We start from the raw sequence: 19,263 nt of genomic DNA on the forward strand, positions 1-19,263 counted from the left end.
CTCGTCCCTGTGATGTATGTACTAGTGTTATTCCCACTTTACAGGTGAGAATAGGGAGGCATGACAAGGACCCTCGGCCTGCAGCTGCTTCATCAGGTCTTGAACCCAGGAAACACTGCCCTAGAGTGGGTGTGCTTGACTACCATTCTCTTCAACATCTCAAAAAGACAAGTGTAAATTATATACATCTGCAATCATAGATATAATTCTTTGCAAATTCACCCATTAATTTTGGTCTAATAACTCATGTTATTATTTTAGTGTTCCAATAACTCATTCGACTCTCCTCTAAACTTCTGAGGTAAAGACCCTTTGAGTATTGTCAATGGAAGTTCTGGACATTTCAATTTGGCCCTGAGAACAACTAAGCTATGCTCAATTCAGCATGCTTCTTGAGGCTGTTTGACCATGTCTTTAGGGAAGGTGACAGTATTCATATTTTCTGTGTCCTCTTATTTTTTATTCATTTGGGCCACATGGCAGAAGATTCTGTTTTCACTACATCTATGTTACTATTATGTTAGCTCATCAAATATTAAAAATTAATATTCAAATATCTATTTAGTCTACCTTATTTTAAAAGTAAATAAGGAAAAAAATAGTCTTGAGAATAGTCATTTTTTAGGAGAAAAGCTGACCAAACAAAGATATCTAAAATGTTTGGCTTAATAGCAAGTGCAGATGTATTTCTACAGTTCAAATCCTGGGTTTTTACAAAGTTCAATTACAATAAAAATAACCCATAAATGGGAGTTCAAAGAACATTTGGTCACATTTTTACAAATCTTTAACCTACTATATCCAATAATTTTATTATTCCGTGACAAAAACATCATTGTATTGTAAAAGAGGGAAAGGTAACCGAATTCCACGCTGGCTATGAAAAACATTTATCACTTTGCTTCTGTCACAATGCTATTATGTTTTTCTGATGCTCATAAACCAAGTAATGAGATTTTTAAAGTTTAAAAAGTATTTAGGGCCATTATGAAGATGTGTTTGCTAGTCAATTTGTCACATAAAAGGAGTGTGCATGATCTCCCCATAAAGAGTAATTATTGTTTTCGAAGATGAGGTCTATAAAAAGCAATCTCTATGCAAAATACTGGTGTTCTACCTTCACATTTCTGCTTTTGTTTGGGTCATAAAAAGTTAAGGACACTAAAAAACAGTCACTAAATTTCAACAGTTGCTATAAAATCACATTCTTGGAACTCTAGGTTTCAGATAGTAACACTGTCTATATGAAAATTGAGGCTAATGTGTATCCTAATTTTATCTTTTCCTTAATATTATTTTCTTAAGTGAAATCTTTTTTTAAAGTAAAGATTTACTTATTTCTTGCATTAGTTGTTCTTTTACAGTCATTTAAAAATTATAACAGTTTATCAGTGTTTGGCTTAATGAAGATTTTCTCAAATCATCCCTATGGATTATCTTCCCTCCCACATAATCTTTTACCATTATGTGTAATATGGTAAATTAATAAATTATACAACAGATGATGATAATGTAATTGAATTTCATGCCTGCCCATGTATTTTCATTTTTATAATAAATCTCTTATGGAAGCACATATATTTTTAACTATACACAAATATTCCTTAGCAGTCCCTTGATCTGCCTGAGGACCATTCAATTTGACTATAGTTACAGAATAAGGGAGGTTAGTGCTTCTTATAAGTAAGGTTGCCATTCTGAGAGTCAAAATTCTACTTTAATCATTGGGATGGAAATATTTCTAAAATGATTTCTGTCTTTTAAAACTACTAGTAATAGTTTAACATTTTCTTTATTACAGAGGATCGGCATTATGCTTATCAGTTATTAGAATATATGCAAGACATTGAATGGCCACTGGCAGTTTTCCTCTCTTGCATCCTTATAGTTACATTTTGTGTTTTGTCTTTGCCATCACAGTATTAACTCTCCTTTCTTAGGCAGATCTTTATGCCTGCTTATGAGAGGTACTCTTTGCTTTTTTTAAAATCAAGGAAATTTGATGGCCATAGTTGTTAAACTCTATTGAAAATACAGAATAATTTTTGTGATACTGACTTCATCTGCTCCTTATTGGTCTCTATTTGTAATGGGAAAAAATTACCAAATAAATGTCTACTCAATATGTGGGGATACATTTCACACTGGGGATAACTGTGCTGAACTAATGGGCAGGTTTATGTACTGAAAACAGCAAGATATTATTACCAGAAAAAATTGTATACTTCACCCATAATTCTTATTTTATAATCCAAAGTAGGAGAGAATTTTTGAATATCAAAATAGCATAAAATCTTTAATCTTATTATTTTCTTACTCCAAGCACCTAAAGACCCAGAAATACCTCTGCAGCTCCCCTGGCTGACCGGGTTATGACACAGAGCCTGGTAATTTAAACAGAACTTTCAACCTGCAGGAACTGTGGGATTGGGAAATGCTATCAAAATCTGCAGCCTGCAAAGCACTGATGAGTTTGGAAACTGAAAAGAATATAGTTTTCCTGTTACACTTTTCTATCACAGGGATGATTATGGGGTAGAAAGAAAGACGTGGGCCTTGGCTTCTGCCTTTAAAGTGTCCAGAGTCCAGATTCCTTTCTAGAGGACATTCTTAATAGTTCGGCAAAGACTTCTATACATGATGAATAATTGGTGACACTGATCCTTAATTTTTATATCAATGTGGTGCAGTTCTTAGTACGTAACATTTCTTTTTTTTCCTCTGGCTGCTTTTAAGATTTTTCTCTTTATACTGATTTTGAACAATTTGATTGTGATGTACCTTGATACAGTTTCTTCATATTTGTTGTGCTTGGTGTCCCATAAGCTGCTTGAATCTGTGAGTGTACTGTTTCCATTAAATTTAAAATTTTTCAATAATTAAATTTTCAAATAATTTTTTTTGTTTTCTCCTTCATCTCTCTTCTCATTTGGCAAGTACACATACAACAGGCCACTGTACATTTTTTTTTTCCTGTTTCATTCTGTATAGTTTCCACTGATGTTTTCTAGCTCACTAATTTTTTTCTTCTGCATTGTCTATATGCTGTTAATTGCCATTTCCATGCATTTTTGTTTCAAACATTGTCCATTAACTTCAGAAGTTTTAGATCTTTAATATGTTTCCATTGGTTCCAATTAACTTTTTGAATATATGGAACATCGATTTTAATTTTTAAAGCAGAGGTTGTAGTCTTACATTTAAAATCTTCTAGACCTCAAATATATGTCTCCATTTTTTAAATTGTCATAAGAACTAAATATTTCTTAAAGAAAATAATAATTCACTAAAATATCATAGGTTCAAGATGACATACTTGATTTGCTACTACTACCTAGATGGTGTTGTGGTTCAGGTTAGACTCATGACCATGGGCCAGAGCCCATTTTCCCATGCCTATCTGGTCAGTCCTCTAACTTGGGAGCTGGGTGGGGACTTGTAACTACTAAGTGCTCTTGGCTGTATATACTGAGAACCTCTTGGTCAATGACATCCTGATCTCCTCTTTGCATCCAATGGCATGATGTAACGTATCTTCTGTGTTCAAAGATGACACACCTGAGAACATAAGGAGGTGCTACAATTTGCCTAAGGGTCACAAAGACCAGAAGAGGTAGAGTCTATGCTTGAATTGAGACTTGAGTCAAAGCCTCCTAAATTTAGAGGGAGATAAAAATCTAAGGGTTGGTTCAAGGAAATGATTTCCATGGTTATCTCTTTTCTACTCATACAAAACTATTCTCTAGAATTCTGCCTGGTGTGACTCTGCTTTTGAAACGTTTCTATGGTTGAAAGCAAGTGACAACTTCACTTTCTCTCCCCCAAACTAAATTCTTCCAGTACATCATTAGGGTTGCCTAAGAGCAGGGGAGGAAAGGGATAATATGTTCCTTCCTAAGACTCAGAATAAGAAGGGTGAGCCTTCCAGGCATCAGTAGCCAGATCCTGGGAAATATTGTCAAAGACTAGGCCCCCCAAATTGGGAGGTCACACCTGAGAGAGAAGGTAGTGCTAGTGCCGAAACTGTAGTAATGGAAACAAAAGATATCTCTCTCTCTCTCTCTCTCTCTCTCTCTCACACACACACACACACACACACACACACACACACACGGAGGGATGAAGGAAGGAAGGGAGGGAGGGAGGGCGGGAGAGAGAGAGAGAGAGAGAGAGAGAGAGAGAGAGAGAGAGAGAGAGAGAGAGAGGAGACAAGAAATCAGATGTTGGAAGGTATAATTAGGAGAGGGTGTGATTGCATGACAATGCTGAGGCCAGTATGTGTGGTGCCTATAGTATTAAAACTTCTGAGAATTATCTGTAGTTATGTGTCTATATTAACATTGTTTTTAATAAAATGTTAAAGGAGTGATTATGCATATTTCAAATTGAGGCTTTAATGTTAAATGAATGAAAAATGGATGGCAGATGCCCAAACTTCCTCTTATATTTTTCCCCATATGCACTCATTCTTCTAAGAAGTTACGTGTTTTTTTTGTTTTTGTTTTTGTTCTTGTTTTTTTATGCAATAAGGCTAAGGCGAGTTAGCTCATGAAATAATTAGTGATCAAACTCAAGCATTCTTTGTTATGGTGAATCTATTCTTACCCAAAAGGAGGTTCATGGAAATTTTCTGTGAAAACCAATCAGTGTGTGTTTATAAGGACTCTAATATTCTGAATCACATATTTGTTTTACTTTAAATTACATATTTATTTTTGCCAAAGATAACTAGCAATACTATTTCTCTCTGAAAGCCAATAATTTAAAAATTCAAGGCCTTCTTTTCCTCTGGGAACAGGACCACCTATATCACATCACAGCAATCATATGAGTTTGTATACAAGATGTTTGGGTATTAGCTCCCTTATTAGCCAACGACAGTGCTTTGCAAAGCATCAGCATGTCTCAGTCTCCTCTGAAAACCAAGTAGCTCAGATGCACAAGCAGAATAGAGAGCACATCGTGGCATTTTCAATGACTACACTTACATCTAGCCGTCTGTGCTTTGTACTGATCTTCAAGGACCCCTGAGCCCTTAAGGAGAATTTTGCAAAGGAATACCTTTTCTAAGTCCCACAGTTTAGTCTAACTGGTCTTTCTCTCACATCCTCAAAAACTTCATTACAATAGCCCTAACTGGTTTGGCTCAGTGGTTGGAGCGTCGGCCTGAGGACTGAAAGGTCCCAGGTTCGATTCCAGTCAAGGGTATGTACATTGGTTTCGGGCATATCCCCAATAGGGGGTGTGCAAGAGGCAGCTGGTCGATGTTTCTCTCTCATCGATGTTTCTAGCTCTCTATCCCTCTCCCTTCCTCTCTGTAAAAAAAAAAAAAAAATCAATACTTTATATTAAAAAAACACACACAAAAAAAACTTCATTACAATTGCATTCCTCTAAACTGGACTTGTGCTATTTTCTAAGGTCGTGCTCATAATCCCAGATTTCTTTTTTTTATGGTAACAAACTAGTCATACCTTCCAGCTCCCTGCAGCCAAGTTCTGCAGGGCGCCTGCCGCCCCTTCCAGCGTGTCTGCATTTGAGCACTCAGAGAGCAGTGTGAGGTAGGGTTTGACTATTGATGGGTGCCACAGCATCTGGATCCCTTTTGGTGGTTCTGCACAGTCGGGAAGAGGTCCTACTCCATCCCACTGGAGGAAGAAAAACAAGAGAGTAAACATCTTTAACACCAACACACTTCCCAATATTGCCTTCTGTGAACATTACAGACCATAACAAAACCAGGGTGTCATAGCATTTGGTGAACATGTTTTGCATGTAGGGTAATGCAGTAGCCTTCCCAAAATAGGAGAGCCATTCCTGCCCACCAGGAGCTTATGATGGAGGGTGAAGGGGGTTGGAGCTTGTACAAAAGTGAACATAACTGGCAGAAGAATAGATAAGCTCCCTGAGAACAATACTAGGCCATTGCTACAGGAAGGAGGGAGAAGGATTGATTTTGAGTGGGCTGGGAAGAAGGCTGTAGATCAAGGTGGCTTATTTTATAGTTAGCATACCTCTGACATAATGTAGTTAGTAATGATCAAATGCCTTCACTTCTTATGAATATGTGTGAACTCTGATAAATTCCTATATAACTTGTTTGATTTTGAGTACTATCATTGTATCTATAGGCTTCAAACAAAAGACAGAATAAACAAAAAAGTTGCTATGGTTCATTAGATGCATTAACATAGCATAGGCACACTAGATCCTATAGCAATCCTGGTAGTTAACTTTGCTTTGAGTTGAATCTAATAATGGAAAATTTTGTGGTTGAAAATTAATTATAAATAATTTAGAAATTACGGCTTATTTCACAAAGGCATATAAAGTAGCCATTAAAAAGAATAATTTTGAAGAACTTGTAGCAACTTGGGCAAATGATTATGTTAACAGTTAAGTGAACAAAGCAGTATACAAATTGGTATGGGTTTGTGTTTTATTGCATGTAAAATCCATCATAAAACCTATATCATGAAATAAAAACTTATTAATGAACTGTTTGTTTTCATTTTTCCTACATTTTAAATTTTTTGTTGTATTACTTTTATTTAAAATATCAAAAACTGTACTAATGATTCTGATCTTTGATTATACATAGTCTTTGTCTTTTGTGAGAAATAAAGGCAACAAGTATGATGAGGGTAGACATGAAATAAATAGAAAAATATTCCCATGTTTACGTTTGAGAAGAATCACAATAAAACAAAATTACCCTTAATTTTAGGGTGAAGTACTAAGTTATTTAACTGCTTTATTTGTGTTTATTGATGATGCTTAAAAATAAATATAGTCTAAATGTAATACACTATGCTTTTTCATAGATATGTTCTGTACATATACAGTATATGTGCATGTGTGTATATATACATATACGTATAAATACAAAATTACAACTATATTTCAGACTCTTCATAAGGTCTGAAAATTTTACTGGAAGAAAATATAGGCTTACTTCATATCCTTGTAGATTAAAAAAAGGAAGTGTTGATACAGATAATGTAAAGTTATTTCACTGTCATAAGTAATTCAAGAATTTCATCATTTATTTTTAAAAAAAGCAACCCTGAAAACTCAAGCCTTCTTTTTCCAAGTTCTGATAGAGCTTAGTTTAAGTCAAGGCTAAATCTCAGAGATGAATGACATCCCACAGATGAATGTTGGACATCCTATTCAAGGTCATTTTTAGTAAGAATGCCACTCAATTTCAGCTTTCTAACAAGAACACCCAATGAAGGAATCTTCTTATGTCGTTGTTTTTTAACCAAAGCCACTTCTAAATCATTCAAAGATGAATTTGCATCTCTGCACAGCCTATCAATGAAATCAGCACAGACTGTTAAATACACTTTTTAAAAAAATGTAAGTGAACCAGTCTTGCCACAGTGCACATGGTTCACTATTTGAGACTGGCCCACTCTTTTGGATGGAAACACAGCACAAGGATGTTTTATGCAGAACACCACGGCCTGAATGCTTGTGCCTGCCCAAGACTCACATGTCCAGGCCCTAATCTCTAAGGTGATGGTGTTTGGAGGCGGGGCTTTGAGAGGTGATTAGGTTTAGGTGAAGATAAGATGCAAAAGCCCTCACAATGGGACTAGTATCCTTATCACAAATTGAAGGGCCCAGAGTTTTCCCTTTCTGCCTCCTGAGAACACAGCGAGAAGTCAACCACCTGGGAACCAGGAAAAGGCCCTCAAAAGACACCACATCTGCTGGTCCCTTGATCTTGGACTTCCAGCCTCTAGAACTGGGATAAATGAATGCTGTTGTTTAGCCCCCACTTTACAGTATTTTGTTATAGCAGCTCAAGTTGGCTGAGACAGTAACCATAGCAAAGACAAAGAAATCTTGGTATCAGGAGAGTCCTTTAGCTACACCATGGCTTCTCCCAGGGTGCTCTCCTAGCCACAGGATGGAAGTAAAACAAGGAAAGTGTGTGGCAGGATTGTGTGGCCAGTGGAACACAGAGCAAACCAACAGATTGATTTGTCTTCCAAAATAGCGCCACCCTCTAGAACATATTCTCAGTACTTTTTTTCCACTGGGTTTAAATGCATGACTGTATAACTAGTGTCAATAATCAAATCAGTGAATAGTGAATGTCACTCACTTTCTAAACTTGTATAAAATTGTGAATATGTGTTATCTCTCCAAGAAGGTAATGCTCAAACCTTTTTAGAAAAGAAGAGAATAACACGCTCCCCATTTAGAAGACAAGGGGCTGCTGAAATTTGGACGTGGTGCTTTCTGGTATGGTCCCGGGCAAGCAAGGAGGGACAGACATGCTGCCACTGCAAGAAATGTCTGCTTAAGAAGAAAATTACATAGGTGAGGGGATGCGTTCAATGTGTGGGTTAAAAAAAAAAAAAGGAAAAAGCTTTCCTATGATTTGCTTTTCGTACTTTTGCTTCCCTCTAGGGCTTAAATTCCATTTAAAAGATTTCTATCTTAGTTGGCTTGAGGATGGAATAGTGAAGTCATTGTTCCTTATAGGAAGAGAAAGATGTGACTTAGGGATAAGAATCAGAAAGTTGAAAAACTAGAAATTAAAGATGTCCACACACTTCACAATGAGGCTTTGTCCACTGGGTCCTTTAAGGATGGCAGCTCACGAGACCACTTGAATGCTCCCATTCATCAAAGCCCTATGGACTGGACTGAGAATTAACAAGAGGCCGTAGGCTCCTCCCCTGTGCAGGAGTTTACACGTGTCCCGTCGCCATCTCCAACGCACTGGGCGGGGGTCCTGGGAGGTGCAAACGGGAAGAGCTCTCCTAATCAGGAGAAGGCTTTTCATTTCAGGAGAAATGCTAAACCACATCGCTCCTCGCATGTGTCAGCCATTCAAGTCTATGTAAAGAAGAGAGCTTTTACAGCTGAGCTGCATCCTAGAAACACAAACAGGAAGGCCTCTTCATCAGCAAAATGCATTTCTATTGCCTACATTTCTCTACCGAGGAGGGGCCACTGCCATCAATTCACACGGGCAGGCTTTCAGGTTTCAGAGATTTCAGTGAGATAACCAGAGTCCCGTGATATTGCAAGCAAAGGGAGTGGTTCCACAGTCATAGGAAGCATTCCTGTTTTAAATCGGACTCCTCCTCCCAGGGGAAGCCATGTGTCACATGAAGAGAAGATGGCTGGGAGATGGTTCCAGGAGGTACACTGTCAGGGGATTTTCTCTCATGCAGGGTTTGGGTGAATTAGGCTGCAGTCAGTACTAAACACATTAAAAAGCAGTGACCTAGACACAAGTTCATCCCAGTTTGCCATTCTTGCTTGACTTGGTCTGGACAGCAGAGTTACGAACTGATTTTGCCTTTACAGTGTTTCATTATCACTTCCAGCTTTTTCAGATGGGGTGGAGGAGAGGGAGACAGGGAATAGAAGTGATGGATATTAAAAAAAAAAAAATCCAAGCAACTATAAAGAGCCAGAATAAATAATGATTCTTGTGTTGACTCTTGGGGATTTCAAAGGAAAGGGTAACTCAGGTGTCTGAATTCCCCTGCGGGCTGTTCAGAAGCTGTCAGCTGCAGAGGGCTGAGCTGTGCAGAGCAGAGAAGGATGCGGGTGAGAGGATGGCCAATGAGCTGTATTTCTGGGGCACACATTGTCTCCAGGCTTGGCTTGCAGAAGATAGGAGGGGGTTTGCATTTGCAAGATTAGAAACCTGCATTTAAGCAGAGGCAGGGTATGTGTTTTCTGAACAAAGCTTCAGGAAAACACACTCAAAACAAAACAAAACAACAAAACAACAAAACCTCCGAGATATCTTTGCTAAGGGGCACACCTTTCCCTTAGGAAGAGGTGGGAGGGAGGCTACTAGTGTGCCAACTCCAGACACTGGCACAATTAGACCCCTGGGCTGTGCCTCACAGAGGAGTGTCATCAAGGCTGCTCCGCATCATGGAGCTCACCTGCCCCTCACCCAAGTCATCATGATGGAACCCACTGGAACACCAGTAATGCTCACCTGGAATTCTCTCTGCTCCTGACTTTCCATCCACTTGGGCCACAGCCCTCTCCATTTCCTGCCTTTTAAAGGGGGCTCTGTTCCTGACCTCCTCCAGGTAATCTTGTAGTCTCATTTGTTTATATATTTAGTGATATGTCCCTCAAAGATAATCTAATACAGGGATGATTTTACCACCTAAGGATAAGGAGACAACTGGCTATGTCTAGAGACACTTTTTTTTTTGGTTGTAACAACCTGGGGAGGGGTTGCTATCAGCATCTACTGGTTAGACAGCTGTTCAACATCCTACAATGCACAGGATAAGCTCCACAGCAGAGAATTATCCAGCTCAAAATATCAATGGTGCTAGGTTGAGAAGCCATGGTCTAGTAGTACAAGACACAGAGGAGTTATTAATGGGCAGATGTTGCATTGTTAAATGTAGATAAGGAACCTAAATGAAACACCTGAAATACAGTTTTAAGTCTGTAAACTTATTGAAATTAGAAGAGCAGCAATTTTAGCTGGTAGGATATGTTTTATACGGTTCAGAAGAAGTAGAGGAATCTCATTCATTCCTGGGCATGGCAAAGGAGAGTCACCACATGGAAATGTGCAGCCATGACCTTTGCAGGCTCCTGTGATTTGTTGCTTCGAGGACATGAAATACCATTTCTTGACTCATCAAGCTCCCGGCATATGGTGAATGAGACTCTCCTGGAACTGGCCGTGAAGAATGAACGGTAGCTGACATCAGCAGATGGTGAGAAAGGAAATGGTATTAAGCAGCAAAAGTAAAAGGATGATTACTAATTAGGAAAATGAAAACTATCTCAAAGAAAGAAAAATAACCTGTAATATTAGGCAAGGCATCAGGAATATCATGAAGGACGGCTCCACCAAGAAACAATAAATCAAATCAAAATGTGTTTCAACTCTTGCTGAGTGATTAAGGTAAATGTTGGCTGATGTATCCAAAGCCTTAAAAACATTCATTTGGTTTAGATATTTCACTTTTAAGAATTTATCCTTGAGAAGTGATTAAGGATGCAGGTGAGATTTAAGTACACAGATGTTTGTTATACTTTGAATTAGCTAAAATTTAGAAGCAATCTAACTTTCTGACAATTGGAATTGTTTTACTCATGATGGTATAGTGCCACAATGGAATTCTTGGTAGCCCATCCACATTCTGGTATTACTAGAGGTTTGGTGCATGAAATTCATGCTCTTAGTGGGAAGATGGGGTTTCCAAATTTAGAAGCAACCTAACTTTCTGACAGTTGGGATTAGTTTACTCATGATGGTACAGTGCCACAATGGAATTCTTGGTAGCCCTTCCACATTCTGGTATTACTAGAGGCTTGGTGCATGAAATTCGTGCACTTGGAGGGGAGGTGGGGTGTCTCTTAGTCTGGCCTGTGCCATCGTCTTGCAGTCCAGGGACCCTCAGGGGATGTCTGACTGATGGCTGGTCAGTGCATGTCATAGCAACTGGTCGTTTTGCCATTTGGTCGATTTGCATATTAGCCTTTTATTATATAGGATGTTTACTCACATAATAGTTACATGTGGCATATATATATATATATATATATATATATATATATATGGCATCCTTTTTGTTTAAAATAAGGAGAAAATTATTTAAAATTTAAGTTTAAAATTCAAATCTCTAATGCTGTGATTTGCAATGAAATTCATTTTTGTGCTTTAGCACACTGACTGCTATTTAGTCTCAGGGTCTCATTTCTAGCCCAATAGCACCCATCTGATGAAATGAGGAATGTGTGAGGCTCTTGAGGACATGATACCCCAAACAAAGTTCTGAAAATCCAAGGAAACCTTCACGGTGATGGGATTTTGTGACACGTGATCCCACTATATACATCACATGTGAAAGTCTACAGAACAAAGCATTTTTAAGTCTGACATGATCAAAAGTACTGTCCTTTGGATGCCCATATCCACTTGCTGATGCAAACTGTAAATTCTCAGATGACAACTGAGAGAAAGAATGATCATTAAGTTTGGTAATGACTTCTGAATGTTGACTAATGATGTAATAAAATGCAGCCCAGCCATAGGAACAGTGTGAACCGTAATTGAAAGAGGAGATCTGGTGAATATTCTTGGCTCACAGCAGCCCTTGGAGGCAGAGAGTCACCAAGAAGGAAATGGACAAATCACAGTTACAAACATCTATTCAAAACCCCCCCCAATAGCAAGAGCTAAAGGCCACCAGAGCCCCAGAATGACCATCATTCATTCAGCACAGCTGGTGCTGGGCTCTGGGCTAGAAGCTAAAGACAGAAAGGAGACCCACAGTCCTTCCCTCAGAAAATTCCCTCTCTATGGGGATCAATTGCTGTCATAACTCATGGGGTGGTGAGCACTAGAGAAGTTCAAGTAAAACCATGCGGAAGTGGGCTAGAGAGTGACTTTTTGTTTTGTTTTTTTCATGAGGGAAGTCTTTTAAGGGTGGAGATAATGTTTCATTTGGTCTGAAAGGACATTTTCCCAAGTAGTGGAAGGAGAGGAGGGGAAGTCCAGCTGGAGGAACAATGGCACGAGCAAAAGCTTGGAGGCTGTGCTGAGTCAGGAATGTGTGCAGGGAAAAGGCTTCCTAAGTTCTTCCAAGATGTGTCTATTATCGTTGAAATAAAACAAGGGCACGTTGAAGGCAAAAACAATACATAAATGGAGCCCTTTCAAACGACGCCAGAGCTGCCATGCCAGAGGAACTGCCCGGCATGTCTTACTCCTCCAACTTTTGGAATGTTAAAAACAGGGCAAAATAACCATTGACTGGGCCTAAGACAACAGTGTGTCCCAAAGAACTGTTTGCCAAGGCAACAAGAAAGCAGTCATTATAACTACTGGACTGATGATTAATAGACCTAACATGAAAAACATTGCTTAAAAGGAGCATTGCCATGTTATGTTACCTGCACCTATAGAAATGCCTTCTTCTGTTGATGTAATCATTTCCCTTCCCCTTTCTTATAAACAAACACCCATTGCCTTTAACTCCTAATGGGAACATTATTTGGGCTTCAGCCTGAATCAATGATTCCCAATAGTTATTCTTACTGACTTAAAATAAATGCTTGTTTGCCTCTCACCTTGAGAGGACCTTTTGTTTTTAAGTTAACAAAGGCTCTACAGAGGCAAACTGCTCTTGCTTTTACATATAAAGTATCATGGTGATATCATAAGTGAAACTTGCTGCTAATTATGAATTTGGCATCTACAATGTAAAACAGGATGGAAAAGAATAGTAACACTTACTCTAACACTGACCACAACTCAGTGGACTGTGGAGCAGAGGTTATTGGAGAGACAATCGACCATATAAAAGTCCTAGATCAGAACCACCTTTGAATTCTGATGGGTGTATGCGTTCACCCATGGAGAGGGATATATACCCGTGTGAATCAAAATATTCACAAGTGATATTCAAGCGGAAAAGAAAGGTTTTGAGTTCTGGGGGAATCTCACTTGTTCTGTTTTTTGTCTCCCCCTCTACCCCCACCAGCGATTCTCTGTACATTGTCCAGTTCACACTGAGTAGGTCTTGAAGGCCCAGGTCTGATCTGGCCAGCAGCCAGCAGTGTCCTGGCACCTGTAACCTATGTTTGAGCACCACTGATCCCAGGCCCCACAGGAGCCTTGGCCATATCCCAAAGTGAAAAACAAAAAATGTTTATTTCTACAAAATGTGGAAAAGCAAATAAATCCATTTTGTCTATTCTGTTTCCCTGGACCCGAATGTTTGGCTTGTCACCCCTGCACTGCTGTCCCAGGCCGCTGGCATGAAGCCTTGCTAGGCAGTGAGCGCCTTGCCAGGTGAGATGCGCTTCCTGGCACAGGCCGTGCAGACTGCTTTGGCAGACGTTCTGCCCAGAAAGGGCTAGAAAAACTAGCAATTTGTTATAATTCAGCAATAGGCTCTAAACACAGACTGGAGAATTAATGAATTAGCAAAGCCCATTTGGACTAGAATATGATGCATAGAACTGTCAAATACTTCACACACACAGGCCCTTAGCCTGATCATTCTAGTCCATTTCAACTGCGACCATCTATAATAATAAAAGTGTAATATGCTAATTAGACCGGACATCCTTTCTGACAACCATTCTGATGAAGCTGGATCTGCAAGGGAAGCCTGGGTCTCAGATGCCTGCTGGTGGCCAAAGGGAAGCCCGGGTCCTGGGTGCCTGACTGTGGCCAGAGGAAAGCCGGTGCCGGCAGCGGGGGGGGGGGGGGGGGGGGGGGGGGGGGGGGGGAAGGAAGGCCTACTCTTGCATGAAATTTGTGCATTCGGCCTCTAGTTTTTGAAATAAAGTATGAATGAATCATATCTTTGTATCATATATTTTCTTGAATCATCCATATCTGTGATCTAAATCTAACCTGAAGAATGTTATAGTATTTTTCTTATCAATGCCAAAGGTAAGAGTCAACATAAGCTCCTGGAGTACAGAATGCACAGGGGGCAATCATTAAATCAATTATGATTTTCGTCACTTTTGCTTCCTGGTGAAACCTTTGGCTCCTATGTCCTGGGAAGTCTTTGTTTCAGATTAAACCACTTTGCATTTTACATAGCCCCTGTGCCTTTCTCTGAGGCATCTTATATTTAAGAAAAGAAAACTTCTACCTTCCTATAAGCAAACAATGACTTAAGCAGTTAGTGCCTTTTTGAATATTATTTTTTAAATGGTGTTTGAAGGCCCATTGTAGAAAATTAGTAAATATGTAAGCACACACACACACAAAAATCAATCAGAATCCTGTCTTTCATGCTACCACAGTTTTGTTAGAAACATACTTTTTTGTACACGCTTATATATAAAAGCCTAAGCAACCAGTCAACTGGCTGGCTGGTAGCTATGACATGCAATGACCACTAGGGGGCAGATGCTCAACACAGGACAGCAACTTTGCGGAGTGTTTTCTTGTGCACTCTGGAACCTCTCGGGGGATGTTAGACTGCCAGTTTTGGCCCGATCCCCTGCAGGCCAGGCCAAGGGACCCCACCTGCTGAAGGGACCCCACTCACTCTGCAGACACCTTCAAACCTTGGCACCACCCCACGTGGGAGGTTGGCTCCAGGGTGTGCTGGGCCCATTTCTCTCAGTCCTGCCCTGCAGGCCACCTTCTAATTAATTTCCATTCAATGTGCACAAATCCGTGCACTGGGCCTCTAGTATTTTATATTTGCATATGTCACCTATTTTACAAAACTGGCCGGGTTTAACCTACATCATATCTGTACCTGTGCACACACCTACTTTTGTATTTCTTTCTTCCCTTCGTATTATATATTTTCTCTAATCACTACAAGTTTTTTTTTTTTTTAACCTGATTTGACAAGGAGTAGAGATACCAGGGGATGGATGATATCTGACCATTTCTGGAACTGTAAACCTAGATCTCTCTAGAAGCGTCTAGATGAGATAAATCACTTTTCAGCTTCCAAAGGTAACCTGCTGGTCTGGTTTTTGGCAAAGATGGGGCTGTCCCAGGGAGACCTGGGAACATATCCATTTCTCAGGTTCCTGCAATCTACTGGTGAATGGGGCCTTGGCTCCGTCTCTCACTCCAGACCTCCAGACTTTAATTCCTTTAGATCCCTATCCTTTGTTGGAATGGCAGTCTGCTTTCCCCAAGTGCAAACCCCTGGAGGAAATCCTCAGGGTGAAGCACTTGTTTCCTGCAGAGATCCTAGGCTGGCTCAAACGCCAATCCTTCCCAGCAGGTGGCACCATCTTGACTCTCTTCTCTCCCTGGCATGGACCACCCTGCGAGGAGGCCCCTGGATTTGATGGTGCCCCCCTATCCTCCTTCTTCACTTCATCTTATGCCCTGCTTGCACTCTCCTCCCAGGTCCGGGCCCTTCAGCTTCTTGTCCCTTTCATTGGTCTTTAAAGGCAAAAAAAGTTTTTATTTTCAGCTGTCTTTAAATAAATTAACTGGACCATACATATTCAAATGTCTTTGTAAAAAAAGCATAATTTTTGTCTTTTTACATCCTCTTTAAGCTTGATACCTAAGTTTGGGACACTTCAAAGTATTTCTATATTTCAGAGAACCCTGTTAAAAAGCTTTAAAAAAAACTATCACTTGGTTAAAACGGTAACTTCAAAACTTCCTTATTAACAATAGTATTCCAATGTATTTAACTTACAGTAGTTTCAACAAAACTCATTAAAAAAAAACCTTCTTTTGCCCGACTGGTGAGGCTCAGTGGTTGAACGTCAACCTACGAGCCAGGAGGTCATAGTATGATTCCCAGTCAGGGCACATGCCCAGGTTGCAGGCTTGATTCCCACTGGGCAGCTGATCAAATGATTCTTTCCCATAACTGATGCTTCTGTCTCTCTCTCACTCTCTTTTCCTCTCTGAAATCAATAACAATATTTAAAAAAAAAGAATTTTTTTCTTAAAGAATACTTTAATAAAAAGTGAGACAAATGAACCATAAAAATTTGCATTTAGACTGACAAAAATCATAAAATTATATTAATCATGCCACTTAACTCAAGAAAGAGCTTATAGATGTGATAAAATGGTGCAAAGAACAGCTTTCCAAGCCTATAGAATTGCTCACCCCAATGTTTCAGGATGCAGCTAACAGCTTGAGAGTAGGGCTCTATTTCGGGGTAATGTCCAGGAACGTTCTCTGATTCCTCTGGACCCAGTCAACCCCTAATCTCACCTGTCACTTGAAAGACTTCAAGCCAGGTGAGAGCACCTTAGCAACAGCGGAGAAAGGTTCAGGGCAAAGTTTTACTAAATGACCAGTGACAGGTGCCAGGGACATCAGAAGGAAGCACTTTAGAATCCGAGCAACAGACTGGAGAGAAAGCCTTGTAATCAGAATGACTTCAGCCTCAGTTGGAAGTGTTTTTAGTCAAGGCAAAAATGGTATTAAGGCGACTTCCCAAATATGCCTTCAGAAGTTGCCCGGGGCTTGTCCAAAGGTTCTGAGCCCTAAGGTGGTGCCAGAGCCCCAGGGGTTGTAATCTCTGGGCAGATTGGAAAGAACCCTATTTCTGCCCGCCTGCTGCTCTTCCTTTCAATCATTATGGTGCCTGCTCCCTTTCCAGAATAAAACAGAGCAGGGCCTGGGCCCCATGGGATCACAGTGCTGAGAACCATCATACCTTTGTAAGGCCAGGTTTAGTTTACCTGAGATTGAAAATGTTCAGAACCCACAATGGCCTGGCTCTCTTAAGTACCAGGTAGGAAAACTGAGGTCTCTGACATCACGTAGAATGTTCAACAAATACTTGCTGGCTGGCCATTCTATTTCCTTGGCGGAATGGCTGGAAGGGGATTGAATTAAGAGCCAGGGCTCAATCCTCTTAAAAGGCTCCTCTGATGCAGGGAGATAACTCAGAGCACTGAGCCACAACAGGAGAAAATGCAGGGCTGGGGGTTTAGTGCTTAGAGCAGAAGGTCATCATTAGAGAAGCAGCACACATGCCTCTCCTAAACTACAGGTGTGTTTACAGTGGAACATACAGATCTGATTGTAGAAGTATCTGGAGCAGCCCTCAGGGCCCATGCACAGCTAGAGACCTGGGATCTACAAAGATGCTAATGCTGACGCATTCAAATCAAACTTAGGAATTCTATTTAAGAATGCATTCCCACCCATCCTTACTCTTAATAAAATAGTTCTTTTAACCCTTGCTCAAGGTGAAATGGTTTCTAAAATACTTTTAAAAATGGTGTGGCGTGATCTAAACATACTTGGCATGTTTCTTTTGAACTATTAACCTGTCTGTTCCGTTTTCTCTGACATCTGAGCCCAGAAACAGTCAGTCCTTGGGTACAAACCTTAGCAGCTGGGAGATGACCACAGAGTCAAGGGAAAGTTGGACAAGTGACCGCGGTGTCCAGGGGAAGCTGGACACATGACCACAGTGCCAAGAGGAGAGGGGGAAGCCTGGTGGCAGGGTGGCTGGTTGGCAGCAGGATGGGCACTTCTTCACATACTTCCTGGGGGTCTGGTAGGTGAGGGGTTCAGCCTCTTAGAGACTCCTGGGGAGGGGAACAGAGCCTCTTTTGATTCCTCCGTGATTGCTGGCCTTGACCTCACTTCAGGGCAACCTACTCACAGGGAAAGGCTGCTCCATTTTGCAGCTAGGCAGATTTCTGAATTCATGGGATTGACCCTCGAAGCCAAGCTTCTGATGTTATTCTTCTGGAAAGACTGAGTCTCATGCTGCCATTCCATTTCCACAGTAAGATCACATGCCCTGATGTTTTAAAGCGCTATATGAAATGCATGCTGGATTTTCATGCATCTCTCTCCCTCAGCTTCTTTTCTTTAGACCACACCTATTCTGTGCACCAGAACCACCTGAGAGGCACCTCACCTGGATCCCCCAGGGACCTCTATAAACGTGGGAATCCACACATGGAAGAAGCAGCGCCTGAGTCTGTCTCTATGAGCTGGCACACTCCAGTCTGCCTGTTCTCCTTTTGAAATTCCCTATCTTGGCAGGACATTGGGGAGCCACGTAATGTGCCACTGTCTCAGCTGTGAAATTCCCACCAGAAAATTGTGCTGATCCATTAGTGATGTTACCGCATGTTGAAAGCCTGTACCTATACATGCATGCAAAATATGAATGTTGCAACTGGGGAAGGTGATAAGTGCATGCAGCTGCGAGTCGCACATCACCTGGTCCTGGGACTTCTTTTTCTTCTTCTTCTTTCCCCAGCAACCGGAGCTCTCTGCATCTTTGCCACTGGCCTCCCCACAGAGCAGCCCGTCTAGCTCATCCGTGCCCATGTGCTGTCCCTGAGACGTTTCCGCGGCCAGCCGGTACGAGAGGTTCCTTAAAATGCACACACAGTTTTCAACGGTCTGCAGAAGCCAGGAAAAAGGTAAAAGAGGAATGAATAAAAACTAGCTAGCACTCCGTCCAAAAAAGCAATCAGACTCCACACACACATTTCTCTTCAGATGCATTTAGCTGTGGGCTCTTAAAGGTTCCCTTAATAGCCACACTGGAAAGAATTTGAGAAGCTTAGAGAGGTCTTAAGACTTCTTCTCCCCACAAAGAAACTAGTTATCAAGAATAGTTACTTCTATAGCTAGCTGTCATGGATGATGGAAATTCGCTTGTGAGTGGAAAAGAGCCTACAGTCACAAAGGACCCAGATGTTGTCTACTCAACAGACATCTGAGGACTGAGGCTCAGAATCACCAAATGCATGGATGATTGGATTTCCATCAGCTCTGGGAGGGTGACACTAATATTTACCAGGGCACT

At 40.6% G+C, this 19,263-nt stretch overlaps 1 protein-coding gene across 6 annotated transcripts in view; it reads right to left on the reverse strand.

The window, feature by feature from the left end:
* CTNND2 (catenin delta 2) overlaps positions 1-19,263 on the reverse strand; it is a 715,685-nt gene that overhangs the window by 89,482 nt on the left and 606,940 nt on the right. For all 6 annotated transcript variants that reach the window (XM_084880857.1, XM_084880856.1, XM_084880854.1 and 3 more), the window contains 2 exons: positions 18,669-18,854; positions 5,475-5,648 (listed from right to left, as the gene is read on the reverse strand). In XM_084880857.1, the coding sequence (XP_084736983.1) occupies positions 5,475-5,648; positions 18,669-18,854 (360 nt within the window). The remainder of the gene's footprint in view (positions 1-5,474; positions 5,649-18,668; positions 18,855-19,263) is intronic.

This window comes from Pipistrellus hanaki, assembly GCF_964339955.1.
Source record: "Pipistrellus hanaki genome assembly, chromosome: 4".
Classification (NCBI taxonomy): domain Eukaryota; kingdom Metazoa; phylum Chordata; class Mammalia; order Chiroptera; family Vespertilionidae; genus Pipistrellus; species Pipistrellus hanaki.